General features: G+C 41.2%; 1 protein-coding gene across 1 annotated transcript in view; it reads right to left on the reverse strand.

Moving 5' to 3' along the window:
• The window catches only part of CHN2 (chimerin 2), a 249493-nt gene extending 234733 nt beyond the window's left edge, over positions 1 to 14760 (reverse strand). Inside the window, exon 1 of the mRNA XM_074984560.1 lies at positions 13899 to 14760. Within this exon, the coding sequence (XP_074840661.1) occupies positions 13899 to 13947 (49 nt within the window). The 5' untranslated portion in view covers positions 13948 to 14760. The remainder of the gene's footprint in view (positions 1 to 13898) is intronic.
• Between the last annotated feature and the right edge of the window lie 2622 nt (positions 14761 to 17382).

The raw sequence follows: 17382 nt of genomic DNA on the forward strand, positions 1-17382 counted from the left end.
GATTATGCAAATGAAGCACAAATTTTGTAAATCAGTGCTTCATTTGCATTTTCCATCTCCCTCATTTGCATTCCTCTTCTGAAAGGGAAATGCTGTGTGGATGCAGCCCCTAGGTACAAATGCAAAATAATAATTTTCTGTGTTTGTACAATACCCAGTGCAACATACTTCCAAACCGATTAGTGCCCAAAGGCATCAAATATATATTTTCTATTCCTACAAGTAATCTATTCTCCTTGACAAAATCTTACTCTAAAATGAAGCATCGTTTCTCCAGGCCCACATATATGTGTTTCCATTCAACCAACTGTGAACATCTTGCAGTGCTAAACACACATCACCCTGAAATACACATTAAAAAAAACAAACCACTTTGAAATTACAGCTTCAGATTACATGTTATTTTGAAAAATAACGTTCCTTCTGCTTTTAAGTAAGGGAGCCCTATCCCTTGACAATACAAGCTGACTTAGGTTGCAGTAATAAAAATTTTGGGGCAGAGGAAAGAAAGAGGTTTGCAAGCACACAGACTACTTCCAACGATCTTATGTTTATACAGCCCCGTTCATACCAAAGACGCTCAAAATGTTTTACAAATGTATACAAATTGAATCTCTCTAATCCGGAACTTCTATGTCTGGCAAACTCCTTAATCCAGCATGATTTTAGCTGGCCAGATAACCACTTATCATGGGTGTGGCCAAATTTCCTGTGGTCCTATAAAGATTTTATAGACACCTGTAGGGTGCGAGAAGACATTGTAACAGTCAAGAGTGCAGTCCGACCCCTCTGTGAACCCTCAGGAGAATTCCAAACAGACCAGTCTGTGCAAGGTGAAAAGCTGCAAAACAAATAATCCTGACAAGGCGAACAGCTGCAAAACAAAGTATGATTGCTTAAAATTGCCTATGCATTACTCTTACTATCTCTTGTGGCCTGCTGCCAGCGTAGCCTTGAAATTTTGGCAATCTTATATAAATGAGTTTAAGCTTTATTAGTTAGTGTTAGGAGGCCCACTACAGAGCCTCTCCCCCGAACAAAGCTCCAACGCGTCGGGTTTTCCCCCCACTGCAGCGTTTCCGGGGCTCCCGTCACGGGCGTCACGCTTTCAATAAACCAAATATAGCACTCGCCTTCTGGGTGCAGCCTCGTTTCTGGGGAACCCGAGCCTGGTTGGTTACAACACCAGTCCAGACTCTCAGTGTCCTGCGCTGTTATTTAGCTGTGATTTACCCCTAAATGTCTTCTAAGAGGCCAGTAAGCAGTGGAAGTGTTCGTAAAGTGCTAGAAAATATTGACCTCCTGTCATCCGCCAAATTCTCTCGTCCGGCACAAGTCAAGACAAGAGAGCGTCAACCTGTACTGACATACACACCAGTCTAGAAGTTTCTCATTTTTTCCCCCCACGTCTTGAAAGAAAATTCCCAATTTTTTGAGCTTTTATTTAAGTATTTTAAATAAGGTTTCCTCCTCCTTGTGGCAGTAGAGGAAAGCTGAAAAAAAATAAAACCTAAATTTAAATATAGTACAGGCACTTCTGAGTGAACACAAAGCAACATCAACTGTGTTAGCACAATCTTCACTACTTAAGTTTGTGAAGCATACCTATTCCCTCTGCCTTCTCAACGAGTATGTAAGCAAGCAATATGTAATTGCTCTAACTGTGATTTTGAAGGACATCAAAATATAACCCTCTTTTTTTCTCCTATAAGAGTGCTACAGGATTCTTAAATCTTTTAAAAATCTCATTCAAAAGAATGCATCTTCTTCAGCTGATCGACACCCCTGAAAATTGTTTAAACAGCAGGAAGGAGAGCTCTGAATAAACTATCAAAAACATTTCCCGAAGCTGTTAGGTGTTCCTTGGCGATCTTCCACTCAGGTACTTGCCCAATGGGATTAGATCACAAGACAGTGTGAGTGCACTAACACAATATTTAGGAACATATTAATCGATATGTATATTTACGCTGAAGACTTCACTTTCTCTCATACACATATACTCAGCTGCTACTACACTGGAGACACTGAAGTCTATAATTTTACCTCTTAAATATGGTTGTCTGACTCACCATAACACTTAGCAAAAGGAATTGAAAAATTATGCATTATCCTCACTTTCTTATTGTATTAAATAAAATCTCACTTTTTCGTCATATTTTTTTTTCACTCCAACCAACCTGACATTTACTAATCTAGGTTGTTTTCCAGTTCATCTGTTTTATCCCTCAAAGGTTTTCAGTCTTCAGAACTATTCCTAATATTCAGGCAAAAAGAAGGAGGGGGAGGAAGGACTGCATACCCATCTATTACCATCTCAATGTCTTTAATTTTTCTTCTAGCCTCAAGCATTCTTGATCCAAAGCTTTAAAGTTTTATCCAAGGCAGTCATCCTTGTTTAAATCATGTCCAATCATTTACTGCAATGCACTGAACTTGAATGAAAAATTACACTATTCACTGATATGTCAAATTCATACCCACATAGCTAGAGAAAGCTTTGAATCAAAATATTTAATCTTCAGTAGGCTCAAATTTATGTAAAACCATTATAATGCAGAATGTACTTTAATTTCCCCAGTAACTGGTTTGATCAACAAAAAAATCCTAACGTAATCAGGGGTTTCTAATTTCAAAATATAAAAACTGTAGCAGCAGGTCACTAAAAGCTATCTGTCTTCTCAGTCTGCCTGCCTGGAAACAGGAGGAAAACAAAAACAAAACAAAAGAAGTCTGTTTTTTCTGTGAGCAAGTGTTTATACAAATTCTGTATTATTTAAAGGCTGAGCACAATTATTGAATATTAATCTTTAGTGAAACCAATTTATTCTTCATCTACATGGTATAAACACAAGAAATACTGAATGTGGCATGTGTAATTCTTCCTTCCTTGTTCACCGTAAAACCTAAAATAATTTTATCTTTCACAGCAAGAGATACTATCATGATTGGGATTGCACAAAACTAGATAAATAAATTCCCTATCTTACCATCACCTGAATTACCACCTCAGCCACATTGGGAGCAGAAGAAACTCAATACTTTATACGTCAGGCTCTAACAGTTTACTTTCAGATAGGGCTTTTCACAAAAAAACTTTATAAACAATTAAGGTTCACAATACGTCTGTGAACTATGTAAATACAATTTTAAAGAGGAGTAAACAAGGTATTGACAATCATTGTAGTTTTTATTACCTGTCTTGTAATATTTAGTATTTCCCTTTTTGGAATCCTGTGATTGCATGAAAATTTCTGCTTTCATTTTAAAAATAAAGTGAACTCTTACACCCTTCATAATGGAACAGGTAGAATCTTGGAAAAATGACCCAAGTGCACTTAAAAGTAAGTGAAAATAACTCTACATCTGTTATTTCATGATTTGTAAGTGTATATTGTTATCTGGCAGGAGCTATCATAACTATTTTAACATTTGGGGTTGAAATGCAGGCAGAGAGAAGTCTAGTAACTTTTTCCAAGGACACACCAAGTGAGTTAAAGAGTTCAGTTAGAAATAAGGAGCAGAGCACATCTAGCCCCCTATTTAAGCACAAGGCTATTCTATATTATTAAATATTATAATATTGTCTCTACTACAAAATATGCTGCATGACCTGCAAGACAGAACTTCAGAATCCCACATTTCAAGCCCACGGACCTTTTCCATATTTCAGGGTCCGCTGCATCTAGTGTGCTGGACTTGCCCATTTGTTGCAGGTGCATGCTACCTGACCCAACAATAGTCACTTACACAGAGATGGTAGTTGTTTCTAACTGGCAGAGAGTCTACACATGCACGGGAATTTAAATGTGACTACTTTTGGAGGGGAATGTTCAGTGTCTGTGTCCTTGCAGTGGCCAAAGAAGCTCGGTCTCCGAACTTGCCTCCTCCTTGTACACAGCACCACTAACTGAAATAAAACAGGTATGGGAGTGGTTCTGGGGGTCGGGCACTGCCAGTCAAAATATAGACATCTGCCATTGCCAACATAGGTGGCAGAATCTGAACCTATATTAATATCAAGTGAAAAAACTACAGTACATCTATGGCATTTTAAACTACCAATCATCATAAACTATGCAAAAATATGGTACATATGATTACATATATTTATAAATAGTAACAGGAATATATTTTCTCCTTCCTACATACAGAGGCACAATTGTGCAGGTTTCATTTGACAATCAACACTCTTAAGGATTCATGGCATACATTCGTGAGACTGGCCTGCTGGACATGCAGAAGTGACAGGAGGCAGAGCCTCATATCTCCACAACAGGCCTGAGACTTGCAGGAAAACACAGTGGAAATCCTGCAGCGCTTCAGTATGTACAAGTAAACTAATTATTGTCTCATGTCACCAGGACACCTTGGAAATGCTGAAAATAGCTGGCTTGTCACAGTGTTGCCACCCTCTTCCATGTCAGCTGCGCTCACCATGACATGCCTGAAGTGGTCTATTTGGCGTTTCAGGTAGATTCAGTACTGCTCAGAGCAGCAGAAAAATATATCAGCAAATTCAGTGTCTTTTAAAAGGGAAACTTTCCACATAAAAATGATTGATTGTCAAACCTTTCCAGCAGACTCCCTTTATATGCTGTGTCTCTGCAGAAGCAGCACTGCACAAGAACCACACAATGCCAGAAAACACTGTACAGCAGCCTCTGCCCTTCATATGGAATCACCCAGCCATGTCTGCAAGATAGGTGTTCTGTTACCTCATGTGCCTTGAAAAGAGCCCGAATGAATAACCAAATAATTTTTCAATAGGTCAAAAATTGTAATTTCCTAATGCATTCTTAGACTGCAACCTACATTAAATATGCAGATAAAAGTATGTTGAAAGTTTAAACAAGTGATTGATACACAAGAACACTGCTCTACTCATAACTGATACAAAAAATATTAGGAACAGCTACATAAAAAAATTCCACTGTTTGCAGATTTACCAATGATTGCTTGCTGCTGCCATCAGTTGGCAGGTTAAATGCCACGTCATAAAACACTCACTCATACATATACTCACACTTCTCCCTACTACAACTGACATCCAAGTTTTTAAAGTTAATATGACAGAATAGCCATTAAAATCTTCTCCTCCCCAAAAAAGACGGTATTTAACTATTTGTTGGCTTGCTGGCCATTTTTATTTACACAAAACTGTCCTATACATTATTCTCAGCAAAATGCTTCATTTTAAAACACATAACTGAAAGGCACAGAAATGCCTAAGAGCAACCAATGAATTTTAATTCCACACACCTATTCTAATCCATCATCTAATCTTCCTTCCCTTTTACAATGCTCAGTAAGATGCAGTACAGTAAACACTCAAGGGACACTGGGGTTGTGTTCCTGCAACCCTCACATAACTCATATTTTCACACAAGTTGAGGGGAGTGGGCTTGCAGGAACCAGGGTGCAGTCTGGTTCCCATCTCCCCACCACTTAGGGAACCCACTTAGGGGACCCAGGACACTGACCAGTCTGCAAGAGGAGGGGAACCGGGAGCCAGACTACTACCTGGTTCCCAGCTCCCTGCCACTAGGGGGACCGGACAACTAACCACTCCTGTCAGGGGTGGCAGCCAAGAGTATGGCTGCTGCCCCTCAGAGAAGCAGTTTCCACACACAGAGCATTCCCCACCAGGAGACCATTTCTGTCAGGGGTGGCAAGAGCCAGTTGCATTAACCCAAGACACATGCAACTTGGTTTGGCGTAGCTCGAGGGTTTACTGTATTAAGGAATTTACATTACATTGACTTCAGTGGGAATACTTAATATGAATGAAGTTAAACACATGCATAAAGGTGGTTGAATGAGTGGACCTAAGAGTTTTTGAACATTCAAATTAATTCATTGCTGAATGACTGGCAAGATAAAGGGGTTTGTTTGTTTATTTTGGGATTTTTCTTAAAAAAAAAAAAAACAAAAATCAGTTTTCTTCCAGCAGCTCAATTCAGCATGTCTTTCCTTAAGAAAGGCATATAAGGTGGCAAATGTGGGTCAGCAAACGGTGGGGTTTTGGTTTTTTTTTTAATCATTTTCATCATTCTACTTCCTTCTTTTGGTAGCAACACACAAAAATTTATCTTCTCACAATTTCTATGTATGCAGAACATCAGTGCTTAAACAAGAACTGAGGAGGTGGAACAATACAGAAAATCATAAAAATAATTTGTAACACCTTACAGAGGGACAAGAAAAAAGCTGACTTCACACACAGAGTAAAAGATTGCCACTTGATTTAGTGATTACACCCTCTGCATCAGACACCTTTCTACTATTTGTTATATTATCTGTTATTAAGCTAACAGTAAACCATCTTGACTAAGGAAAAATCAGAATATCTGATAACAGTAACTCAACAAAAAATGGTCTGTTCTGAGGATAATCTTCCTGTAACGACTTTATAAAAAGGTAAAATTGAGACCTACACCTTCTAATATTCCTAAATTTTAAAAACAGTGTTCAGTTGTTTACACCTTAGCAGGAGCCCATATTTTCATGTACTATTATATTATCTGCAAACCTTAAAGCACATCAATGTAACCTTGCCACTATACTGCAATACAAATTCTCTTGTACCAGGAATAAAATGCCAATTCTCCCACCTCGGGAACTGGATTTTTGCTGAGTAAAACAAGGTGATGAAACTATTGTTTCTGAGCTATGTATGATTCATCGTTAGTAATAACCATTTCTAACAGTAAAACTCAAATTTATATCTTCATAATCAAAGTCAGAAAAAAGTGCAAGAATGGATTATTATTCACAGCAGCTAATAGTGTGTTTTCACCAGCAGCTATAAGTAATTCTCAGCTGAACTGTGAGTACACCTGTACAGAAAGTGATGTATATGAAATTATAGATTTTTTTAGTTTCTAGTACTATTTGTTATGTTTTTCTGCAACAAAAGCATTTTCATGCAATATTAATGTGGCATTTCTTAATATATAATTATTGTGAAGATATATTCCCGCCAAGTTCTTCTCTTAAAAAAAAAAAAAAGCAAGCAGCACTGAGAAACAACAGACCTGAACCACAGCATGAGAACATTTTCTGCCAACGCAGAGAGTGGAAAGAAAACGTTGCCAGCATTGCCCTTTAGAATACGGAACATTTTTGTTTGCTTTTAAACAATTTTTAACACATTAAGTTAGAAAACCTTCAGCTCAAACGTTGCAGTTGAAGACAGATGTAAGCAAGTTTACTGGAGAAAAAATTCTTTGGAAAAAACATGGTGGGCAAAACCATGTATGAGTGATGCTTATGGATGTACAGAAGGTCTCAGCAATCCCAAGAGTCCCTTATTATAATCCCTTGATGTTCTGGCACATCTAAACCTCCCTAGAATCAGACAAACAGAAGGTAAAAACCTAGTCACTTGAACAGGGATCCCAACTGTCATCATAATGACAGCATGAAATCTTAGTTGTCTGATCCTAAGCATGTCTTTGAGACAAGTCGATCAAGAAGAAAAAATGAACATTTGCTATGTAAAAAAGGCCTAAATTCTAAAGCAGAAGTACCTTGTAACTGTTACCCAATTGACACCCTCAGTAGTCAGCAATCACTACCAGTTAGTAAGTAAACTTTAGATTTGTCATTAGATCAGGCACACACTTAGGCCTTTTTTCTTTTGAGTTTTCATCATAGATTTTCCTAAGATATAAATTATTCGGTCTCTTTCTAAGCTTAAAGTCAGCATTAAAGCATATGGTTAGCAGAAGCACTGAATAGAGAAAGGGGGGTATGAATTTTGTTGCTCATTGTAGAATCAAAAGTAGCACTTTATCAGCAGAATACCCAATTTTCATGTCCCATTTTTACAACACTATTAAAATTACCAAGAATAAACCTACATTTACTCACTAATCTTTTTCCCAATTAAAATCTTTCTGAATTTGTGTACAATACCAATTTCATTTATTTTCACTTGCTAGCATCTTAATTAAAATCAGCTTAACTTGACTTTCATTTTTACAGTATAGGCGTATTTCATGTCTTAGCACCTTCATGGTTCCCCAGTGAGCAATTTGTCTTAAATATTTTATTTTGACCTTATTTAGTTATTGGAAGTGCCTGGTATTCTTTATTTGCAGGGGTTCCCCCCCCCCCTTTGCATTATGCACATCATGTGTAAAACCACCTACTTCACTGTCTTCATACAAAACATTAGTTCATTTACAAGAATAACCTTTGACCTTTTCAGATTTATTACAAGAATTGCTTTTATAAATCCTATATTTCATCATTAATTAATGAAGGAGCACTGGCCAATGATACTTTAATGCAATTATTCTGAGCTTTGGGACAGAATTTTTTTAAGACTAGTATTTTATAATTTGTAAATAAGAAAAAACTAGATTTACCTATTTATTTTAAAGTACAGTATATTCAACACAGCATTCTAAATGTGCACAAGAAACATTATAAACATATCAACTGTGTTTTAATAAATGTTATGATTAAAAGTAACAGGCGTGAGCCTCTTGCTGGCAATATTCTCTTGCTGATAAGTGACAGTACAAAATAGTTTTCTAGTACAGGATCCATGTGTGAACAAACACAGAAGAGTGAAAGCCTATTGGGAAGAGAAATCATGGAGCTCTCCATCTGATGCTCACAAACCATGGAAATTCTATCCCACAGAAACTGCCCTTCATCAGGTATAAAAAAGGGTTCAGCCACCTATATTATGGAGTGGTAGTGGGAACAGGAGGGACAGAACAAGGACACTACTGGGAGGCATGAACTGTTCGGGAGGTGGGGGTGCAAGGTCTGTTGAGCTGTGACAAAGAAAGGAAACTGAAGTGTAAAAGTGGAAGCCAGCTTAAGCAAGAGGTGGAGTGATGCAAGAAAGAAAAGTTGCAGATGATGGCTGAGGAGAGCAGAAGTGAGAAGGGTATGAAACAGGAGTTTACCTGGGAGATATGCTGTGAAGATATGAAGGCATTCACAATGGAAGTAACTGTAATGTTAACACTCCATAGGCTGTGTAAATCCACCAGGGCTCCAGAAATGAATATTGACTGGAATTACTTAATACTGTCACCTTTCTCTTTTCATATAGTTATAACCCTTTCACCACAAAACACTGTGCCAGATGTGGATTATTAATCACAAGTGACATTTACAAAAGTGCATAAATTCCATTAACTTTCAATGGGATTTGTGGACTTTCAAAAAATTGACCTAAAGAGCAGCATATATAATTCTCAGATGCTACTGACATAGAATTTGAGGAAATACAGCAAGAATAGCCATCATTTCTACTTCTGCATTAAAAGCTTGATCCGGTTCTCAGTGAAGTCAATGAAAAGACTCCCATTGACCTCAGTAATAGTTTGATCAGGCCAGCGTTTCCTGTAAGCTGAACACTTGGGCAGGCCCTCAAGAAAGATTGAGGTTTCACCCAGCTGATTAGCAGAGCATCCACAACACACACTTCTACTGGGGGTGCATACCTGCAGAGGTCTCAATGCACATAAAATTTATTCCACACAAGGTTGGAAAAAGATTAGAGGGAACATTGTATCAGGCCCCAGCAAATATCCAACAAAACTGAGACTATAATTAGTAACATGGCAATAGCACCACAAGAGACCAATATTAGAGAATAATGCTCCTCTAATAATTAGACCACACCTCTCAGCAGAGGATCAGGAACAAAGAACTTTTGAGTTCTAACTGTGGCTCTAAAACTACCTTTATCCGCAGCCATGGTAATGCCACTCTACCTCAGTTTTCACATCTATAAAACAGTACTGCTGTGAACATTAATGTATTATTTTTGTAAGCCATGTTTAAGCTGACTGAGTGTTGAAAGAAGACCAAATTATGTTCTCAACAAAACTCCCAATGAAGTTGATAGAAACTGACAGAAGAGATCTGAAAGCACAACTTGGCTCCCAAAAGGTCTAAATGATAAAATTCTTTTGCAGCTTCTTCACACAAAGTACTTGCACAATTATTTTACAATTATCTTCTCTGACAAGCAAGAGAGGCTACGAAAGAGAAAATGGTACACTGCCAATGGTCAACTGCAGCAATGTGTCCTTCGGCTTTGGGAGCCAACGGGTATAAAGTACTTTTTGCCTTGGAGCTGAACATACACTACATTATAACTGCAACTGATCCATGCTCAACTTGACATCTCAATAAAGTTTGTAACCAGAGTTTTGACACTCACCGGGGAAGATGAGAAGCAATGTTCTAAAAAATAGGAAATTGTCCCATCAACATTTATGTTAAAAAAGCAAACTTACCTTCTAACCTGTCCTTTGAGCAGTAATTTCCACTACTGCCCCGCTGTAAACATACAATATTTCTATTCCCGCTGAGACAGGTTTTGGCCAGCTCTTGCTTACATGCTCACACAGCGGTGAAATTCTTGATGGAAAGAAATTGATCTCACTCACAAAAGATCACCACCTAATAAATGAAATTGTGAGTCTTCAAGGTGTTACAGGACTGCTTGTTTGTTTAATTATTTCCAGAGCATCCCATCAGTCAAGGCCTTTGGGGATAAAGTTATCAAACCTCCAGGACTGGCCTGGAATCTTTCAAATCTGCATGAATCTCCCAGTGACAACTGAAGGAATTCTTGGAGATTTTAATAGGCTATTTTGAGAAAATGACTTTATGTCACGTTGGTGGGGGGAAAAAAATGTCTCCTGTCTTCACTCAGTTTTGACAACCCCATGTGGAGAAAGAAAGCTACTTAAGTCCACTCCCCAAACAAACAACTGTCCAAACTTTGGCTAGAATCTGGTATCCAATTGGTGCACCACATCTATTTAAGGGGGTTGCACAAGAGTGGCAACCAACGTGAAAATCGCTAATGAAGACAAATACCACCTTGGAGTGTTATGAGCAGGACATGAGAAGTAATTCTTTTGCTCTAATCTGTGCTGACTATGCTTCAATTGGAGTATTGTGTCCAGTTCTGGGCACCACATTTCAGGAAAGACATGGAGAAATTGGACAGGGTCCAGAGAAGATCAACTAAAACACTTAAACGTCTAAAGAATATGACCTATTAGAGAAGATTAAAAAATTAGTTTGTTTAGTTTGGAAAAGAGAACGGTGAGAGGGGACCTGATAGCAGCTCACAAGTACATAAAAGGGTGTTACAAGTAGGAGAGAGCAAAATTATTCTCTTTACTCCTATTGGCAGATGCAAGAAGCAATGGGCTTAAACTGCACTAAGGTATTGGCTGGACATTAGGAAAAAAAATCTAACTGCCAGGGTCGTTAGGTACTGGAATAGATTGCCTAGGATGGCTGTAGAATCTCCATCACTAGAGATATTCAAGAACAGGTTAGATAAATATCCAATAGGAACGACACATATGGTGTTTGGTCCCTCCATAAAGGCAGGGGACTAGACTTGATGACCTCGCAGTCCCTTCCAGTTCTAGTATTCTATGATAATATTGAGTTACACAGAATTGCACATACATTTTATCCTAGTGACAGGATAAATCCCAAAGCATTCACAAACATTAAATTTATTTAAAAACTTAACTTTTCTATGAGGCACACAGGCTGAACCTCTCTAGTCTGGCCCCCTCAGGACCTGACTTGTGCCAAACTAGAGAATTTGCTGGGCCATAGGAGGTCAATATTGTCTAGCAGCATTACCAATGCTTCCACTGCTTACTGGTGTCTTAAAAGACACATAGGGGTATGTTAGAGCTAAATAACAGCACAGAACATGGAGAGCCATGACTGGGTAGCTGTCAACAAACTTTATGCGACCATTGGAAACTTGGCCACAACCACGGTAAGTAGATATCTGGCTAACCAAAATCATGCCAGACCACAGATGTTGCTGGATGAGGCAGTGCCAGATAAGAGAAGTTCAACCTGTATGAGCATATATATTATTTTAGAGACACATACCTTACCCATAAAGATGGCATAGGACACATACAGCAAGTCAGTGGTACAAGTAGTAGGAGTCTTGTCCCCTAGCACTTTGCTATCACTATTAGACCACATTTCCTCTTCCACTACTAAAATGTAATATAACCTGCCCACTTCCGCCAAGTAAAAATAATAATAATGTACCATTTGCAAAGACTTCATCTTGGTAAGCGGAACTCAAATATAATTCTGTCAGAGTAAAGTTAAAACCAGGCATATGTGGTTGGTTAGATGATATTTTAGAAGCGCACTAAGACTTGCTGAGTTCTGAGAACTAAAACCACAGACAGCCAAAATGTGGCTCCACATAGTCAGATATGACGGGGCTGCTAATATCGGATACTTTGCTGTATGTAGGAAACTTGACAATTTTTTAGAAAAGAGGGCAGAAAAAAAATAATTTTGTGAAAACTATAACCATAAAAATAAATACCACAAAATTTAGGGTGTGGACATGAAAGTAAGTTATTTTATGAAAGTGGTGACATGCATAACATGTAATGCTAGTGCATATATGTATATCACAGGACTGTAATTGTCATATTTATCACCATAGTTAAATACATGTTTTGTTAAATATTTATAATTGTCACTGGAGTCAAAACAACTTAATTAGTTTAATTACTGTTATTACTAATCATGTGAATTAAGGTAGTGCATAAAAACTAACAAGAACTGGGCCCTATTGTGCTAGGCTCTGCACAAACACAGAGCAGAAGATAGTCCCTGCCTTGAACAGCTTACATGCTAAATAAATTTTTTGCCTGTATAAAACATCCCTTGCAGTTAGAATGTGTGCTTGAATTTTGGCTCTGGTTCTTAAGATATTTTAGAGTAAAGAGCATACTCGCCAAACCACAAGTACAGTGAGTACATTTACCTCTAAATGTTTCTCCCTCTTAATTATCATGACATGGTTTTATTTCCAATTTCTTGTCAACCATGATTTTAAAAAAAGATTCCCCATTATAAAGATTCAACGAGCCGAGAAGAAAGCATGACGGAATTCTTTTCCCAATATGCTGTTGTGATTAGGAAACTGTCATACTGAAAGATGCAAGGGCACTGCTTTTGCAGCATTCTTGGCTCAGGTCTTCGGCTACTTCATTAGCTCAAATGATCAATTACACAATGGATCACTACCTTTCCCGTGCCAACCTCCCACACCACAGAGAAGAAAAGTTTCCAGCATCCCCACTTCCTCTTATTTGGCCATTGAAAGGCAGGGAGAGAGGGGACTCATGATCTTCAAAAAAAATCCTTTTCCCAATCAGGGTTGAGAACTCTGGGGAAGAAACACCCAGGCTCTTAGAAGTCTCACTTGGCAATGTGTCTACTGCCCAAACTTTTGGGGGCCAGGACTTCAGTCTTCCTCTGCACTTCAGCAAGGCCGGGGGCCTTTCGGGAGCACTACCCCCACGCAAAGGCATCAGGACACATCCGTGTCTCATCATAATCGATCGACAAAGCCCACCAGGAGCTCGGAGAAGTGCTGCCCCACTCCCGGCACACGCCCCGCAGGGCCGGGAGAAAGCCAGGCTGCCTGGGTTGCCCGTGCTCCCCCCACTCCCTCGTGCCCGGCGTGTGCCAACGCGCCGGTACCTTGTAGGGGAACAACCGCACAGAGCTTCCCAGACCGCTGCGGCGAGGCAGGACCAGGGGGCGGGGGGGGAGGGCTTGACTCCCCCTGGCCGAGCCCGGCGGGAGAAACTGGGGGGGGGAGTCCTGACTCTGCACCCCCCACCCACGCGCGTCCAGCCGGCTCCTTTCCGAAGGGGAAGGGGGCCCGCAACAGACCCTGCCCCGGGAAGGAGCTGAGGGCACCAGACCCCATTCGCCCTGCAAAGGGAACCGAGCGAAGACAAGAGCCGCGGCCCGGGCGCGCGGAGCCTGGCCAGGGAGGGTGCGAGAGAGGCAGGCTCCCGCCCGGCCACTGCAACGCCGCGCTCAGCGGAGAAACTCACCGGAGGACACGGAGGAGCCGGACAAGCTGGAGTTGCTGGACGCGGCCATCCTCGCTCCTGCTGGCCCCTCAGCTGCTCCTCACGCCGCGCCTGCCGCCGGCCACCGGCCGCCAGCCCATGGCCAAGGGCGGGAACCGCAGCGTGCGGAGCGGCGGCTGCAGGAGCAGCCGCCCGGGCTGCGCTTCCTGTTCAGCCAGCGAGCGAGCTGCGGCCGGCGGCTTGGCTGCGCGCCGCCCAGGCGTCGCCCGGCTCTGCTCTGCAGCTGCTGCTGCTGCTGCGCGCGGCCGGGCAGGGCAAAGGCCCCGCGGCGCTTCCAGTTGCCTCCGCTCCACCGGGGGCGGGGGGCTGCCCCGTGAGCGTGCCGGAGCCGCCACCCGCGCCCTCGCGTTCCCGCCCTCGCCGCGCCTCCGCCGCCTGCCGGGCTCGGCCCCCCTCGCGCACACAAAGGAAGGGGCGCGCGGGCGGGGCCCGCTGCCTAAGGCGGGAAGCAGCCACCGCCCGGCGCCTCCTGCCTCCAGGTGCAGAGCGCGGGCTGCCCGCCGGGAGCCGCTTCCCCCGCCCTGCCCGGGGCAGGAGCTTGGAGCTGGGGCAGCGGGTGCCTGTTGAGCGCGGGAAACCCCGCCGGGGCGGCGGCAGCGATGGAGGAGCGTCTTTGTTCCCGGGTGGCTCACGGAGCAGTTGTGGCTGCTGCCTCGCACGTTGGCTTGGCGCCTCCCTTACCCTGAGCTGCCCTCACCTTGGCTTTCAGCTTCAGCCTCCCGCTTCCCACCCGGGGCGAGGCCAGACAACGCGCACACCTGAAGGCGGGGGAGGGAGGCATTTCTTCCCTTTCTGTTGCTTTTCCTCGCTCTGTCCTTCCCCGCGCTCAGCCTGTCTGCCCAGTGTTTCCTACCTTGCTGCAAGGTGCCTGACTTTCTTTCTGTCTTACAAAACTGCTTTCTCTGCCCATGCTGGCTTCCACTATTTTATCTCCTCTGATGTCCTTTCCTTTCTGGCACAGTCTTACTCAGGAAAGCTCCTTGCCTAATAAATAAAACCATTAATCTTTAAGGCACTACAAGACTGCTTGGCTTTGTTTTGGTGGTGCTACAGACTAACAGGACTAATCGTCAGACAACAGTTCACATTTCATACAGCTGGAAGGGACGGGGGCGGGGGTCAAGTCCAGTGCCCTGAGCACCATCCCTTTTGTAATCTATTTGCCCTGATCCCTAAATGGCCCCTGTGAGGGACTGAACTCAAAAGCCTGAGTTTAGGAGGTACAAACTCAACCCAGTGAGTTAAATGGTTGGCTTGGCTATTATGATCTTAAGACTGATTGCCTGTTACGTTATGTTTACTGTAGTGTCACCCATTCTAAGCATAGGAAATCCTCCCAGGTATCCAGGGTTTGCAGTAATTTGTGGCCACTTTCCCCAAACACTTTTCCCAGCCCTCTCACATGTATTGGATTTGAAATGTGTTCTGTGTTTGGGCTGGATCACGTTGCCTATTTCATTACAGTAGGGAGGCAAAGCAAAAAAGTCACATAGAACGTAAAACTAACAAAATAATTTATTAGGTGATGAGCTTTTGTGTGGCAGACCCACTTCTTCAGATCTGGAGATAGTGCTGTACTGGGAATTGATTATTTAGTCTTTAAAATGCTACATGACTGCTTTTTTTGTTTCATTAGGATACCGACTAACATGGCTACCTCTGTTATTAGGGGGGCAGGTGGTATTCTACAGCTGGAGAGAGATTTAGTAGCCAAATACTCTATCACCAAGGGAAAATCCACTGAGCTAAAAGTGAATCATGAGTACTCTGGCTACTCTTTAAATTTTTATGCATTTCACAATTCTTATTACTTACCAAGTCCTTGTATTTGCAAAATAGGTAAAAGAAGGCCGCCTCCATTTTATGAACAGAACAGCTGTCCTGTCTGGCAAAATTAGTGGAGTAACATGCACCTAGTCATATTGGCTTTCAGAATGAATGGTCCCAATATATGTGCCTTCAAAATTCTCTAACCGCTATGTCACACTCCTCTCCCACAGTCAGGGATAGAGACCAGAACTCAAGCTTTCTGCTGAATAGTTGTGTGACTTCTGGCAAAATGTTTGACAGCCTCCACCCACAGGTAGCTGGACAACAGAACCAATAATAGTCACTGCTACAGTGGTATTGGTCTGAGCAAAGGATCAGATAATTCAGCTTTCAAATTCTGCTGATCCATGTCAGGGACTTTTCTTGTTGCATTTGCAAGATTTATTTGTTTCCAATTCTCATTTTAAAAATGTTTTTATTTAAAACACAGTGAGAAAACAAACTTTAAAGCAAGCTTTATCACAAACCATTATAAATCTGTAAAGGATGATGTTACATATACAAACAGAGGTATCCAACATTTTGTGTGCTGGTATCTCCCAAAGTAAGGTTTAAAGTTTGAGAGTAAAATGAGAATGGAAGGAGGATTCTTGTGCATCCTTGACACCTGTATTCAATTCCCAGGGGATTATGACACCAGTTTTAGTGCTCATGCAATAGGAGAAAACTGCAGTGTGGTAAGTATAAGATTATAAGGGTGCACTCACACAAGGGGTGCATAGTGTCAAGCCCCCCCATGCTTTATGAAAATTGACTTATGAACATGTATACCTCAAAGACGTTTATGCAAAACAGATCATGTAATATTTTTGAAGTTACAGTCTGATGAACCTGTATATCCTATTTTTGTGCATGTATCATACTTGCATGTGTTTTAAATTCTAAATGTGCTAATGAGGGCTATGAGTGGTACTTTAGCAACTTCACAGCTCAGTACTCAAACCAACAACCTGTGAATGATTTTGTTTCTCCTGTAGGCCCAGCCTTTGGTTGGTCCTACAAAGATGTGGCCATACCACCTAGTACTGGAATCTGGTATTTTTCCATGGGGATACTGAAAAAGGGTTCTTACCCTGGAGGAAAGTCTATTTAAGGAATGGAAAACAATCAGATCTTTAACAGAGAGGTAGCCAAGTTAGTCTGTATCTTCAAAAACAAGAAGTCCTGTGGCACCTTATAGACTAACAGATATTTTGGAGCATAAGCTTTTGTGGGGAAAGACCTGCTTCATTAGATGCTCCAAAATATCTGTTAGTCTATAAGGTGCCACATGACTTCTTGTTGTTTTTAATCATATCTTTGTTTTCTGTTGGCTTTTGAAATTGCCTCTCAACCTTAAAAGGATACACATGAAGAGACACGGAAAACAAAGAACTGTAGCAAAAGGGTGTAGCAAAGCTGCTGGCTCCACATCAGAAAAAAGATCAACTCTGGCCTGAGATAAGAACATCTGTTTAGGGTAAGAATTTGCATGTAACAAATTTATTCATATATTAGAATTAGCTGCTGCGTTTTGTTTATTTTACTGTATTTTATTTTGTTTATTTTATTTTTCACTAGCAATCATTTAAATCCTACTTTTTATGCTTACTGAAGCACTTCTGTTTATTCTCAA

Source organism: Carettochelys insculpta, chromosome 2, assembly GCF_033958435.1.
Source record: "Carettochelys insculpta isolate YL-2023 chromosome 2, ASM3395843v1, whole genome shotgun sequence".
In the NCBI taxonomy this organism is placed as follows: Eukaryota; Metazoa; Chordata; order Testudines; family Carettochelyidae; genus Carettochelys; species Carettochelys insculpta.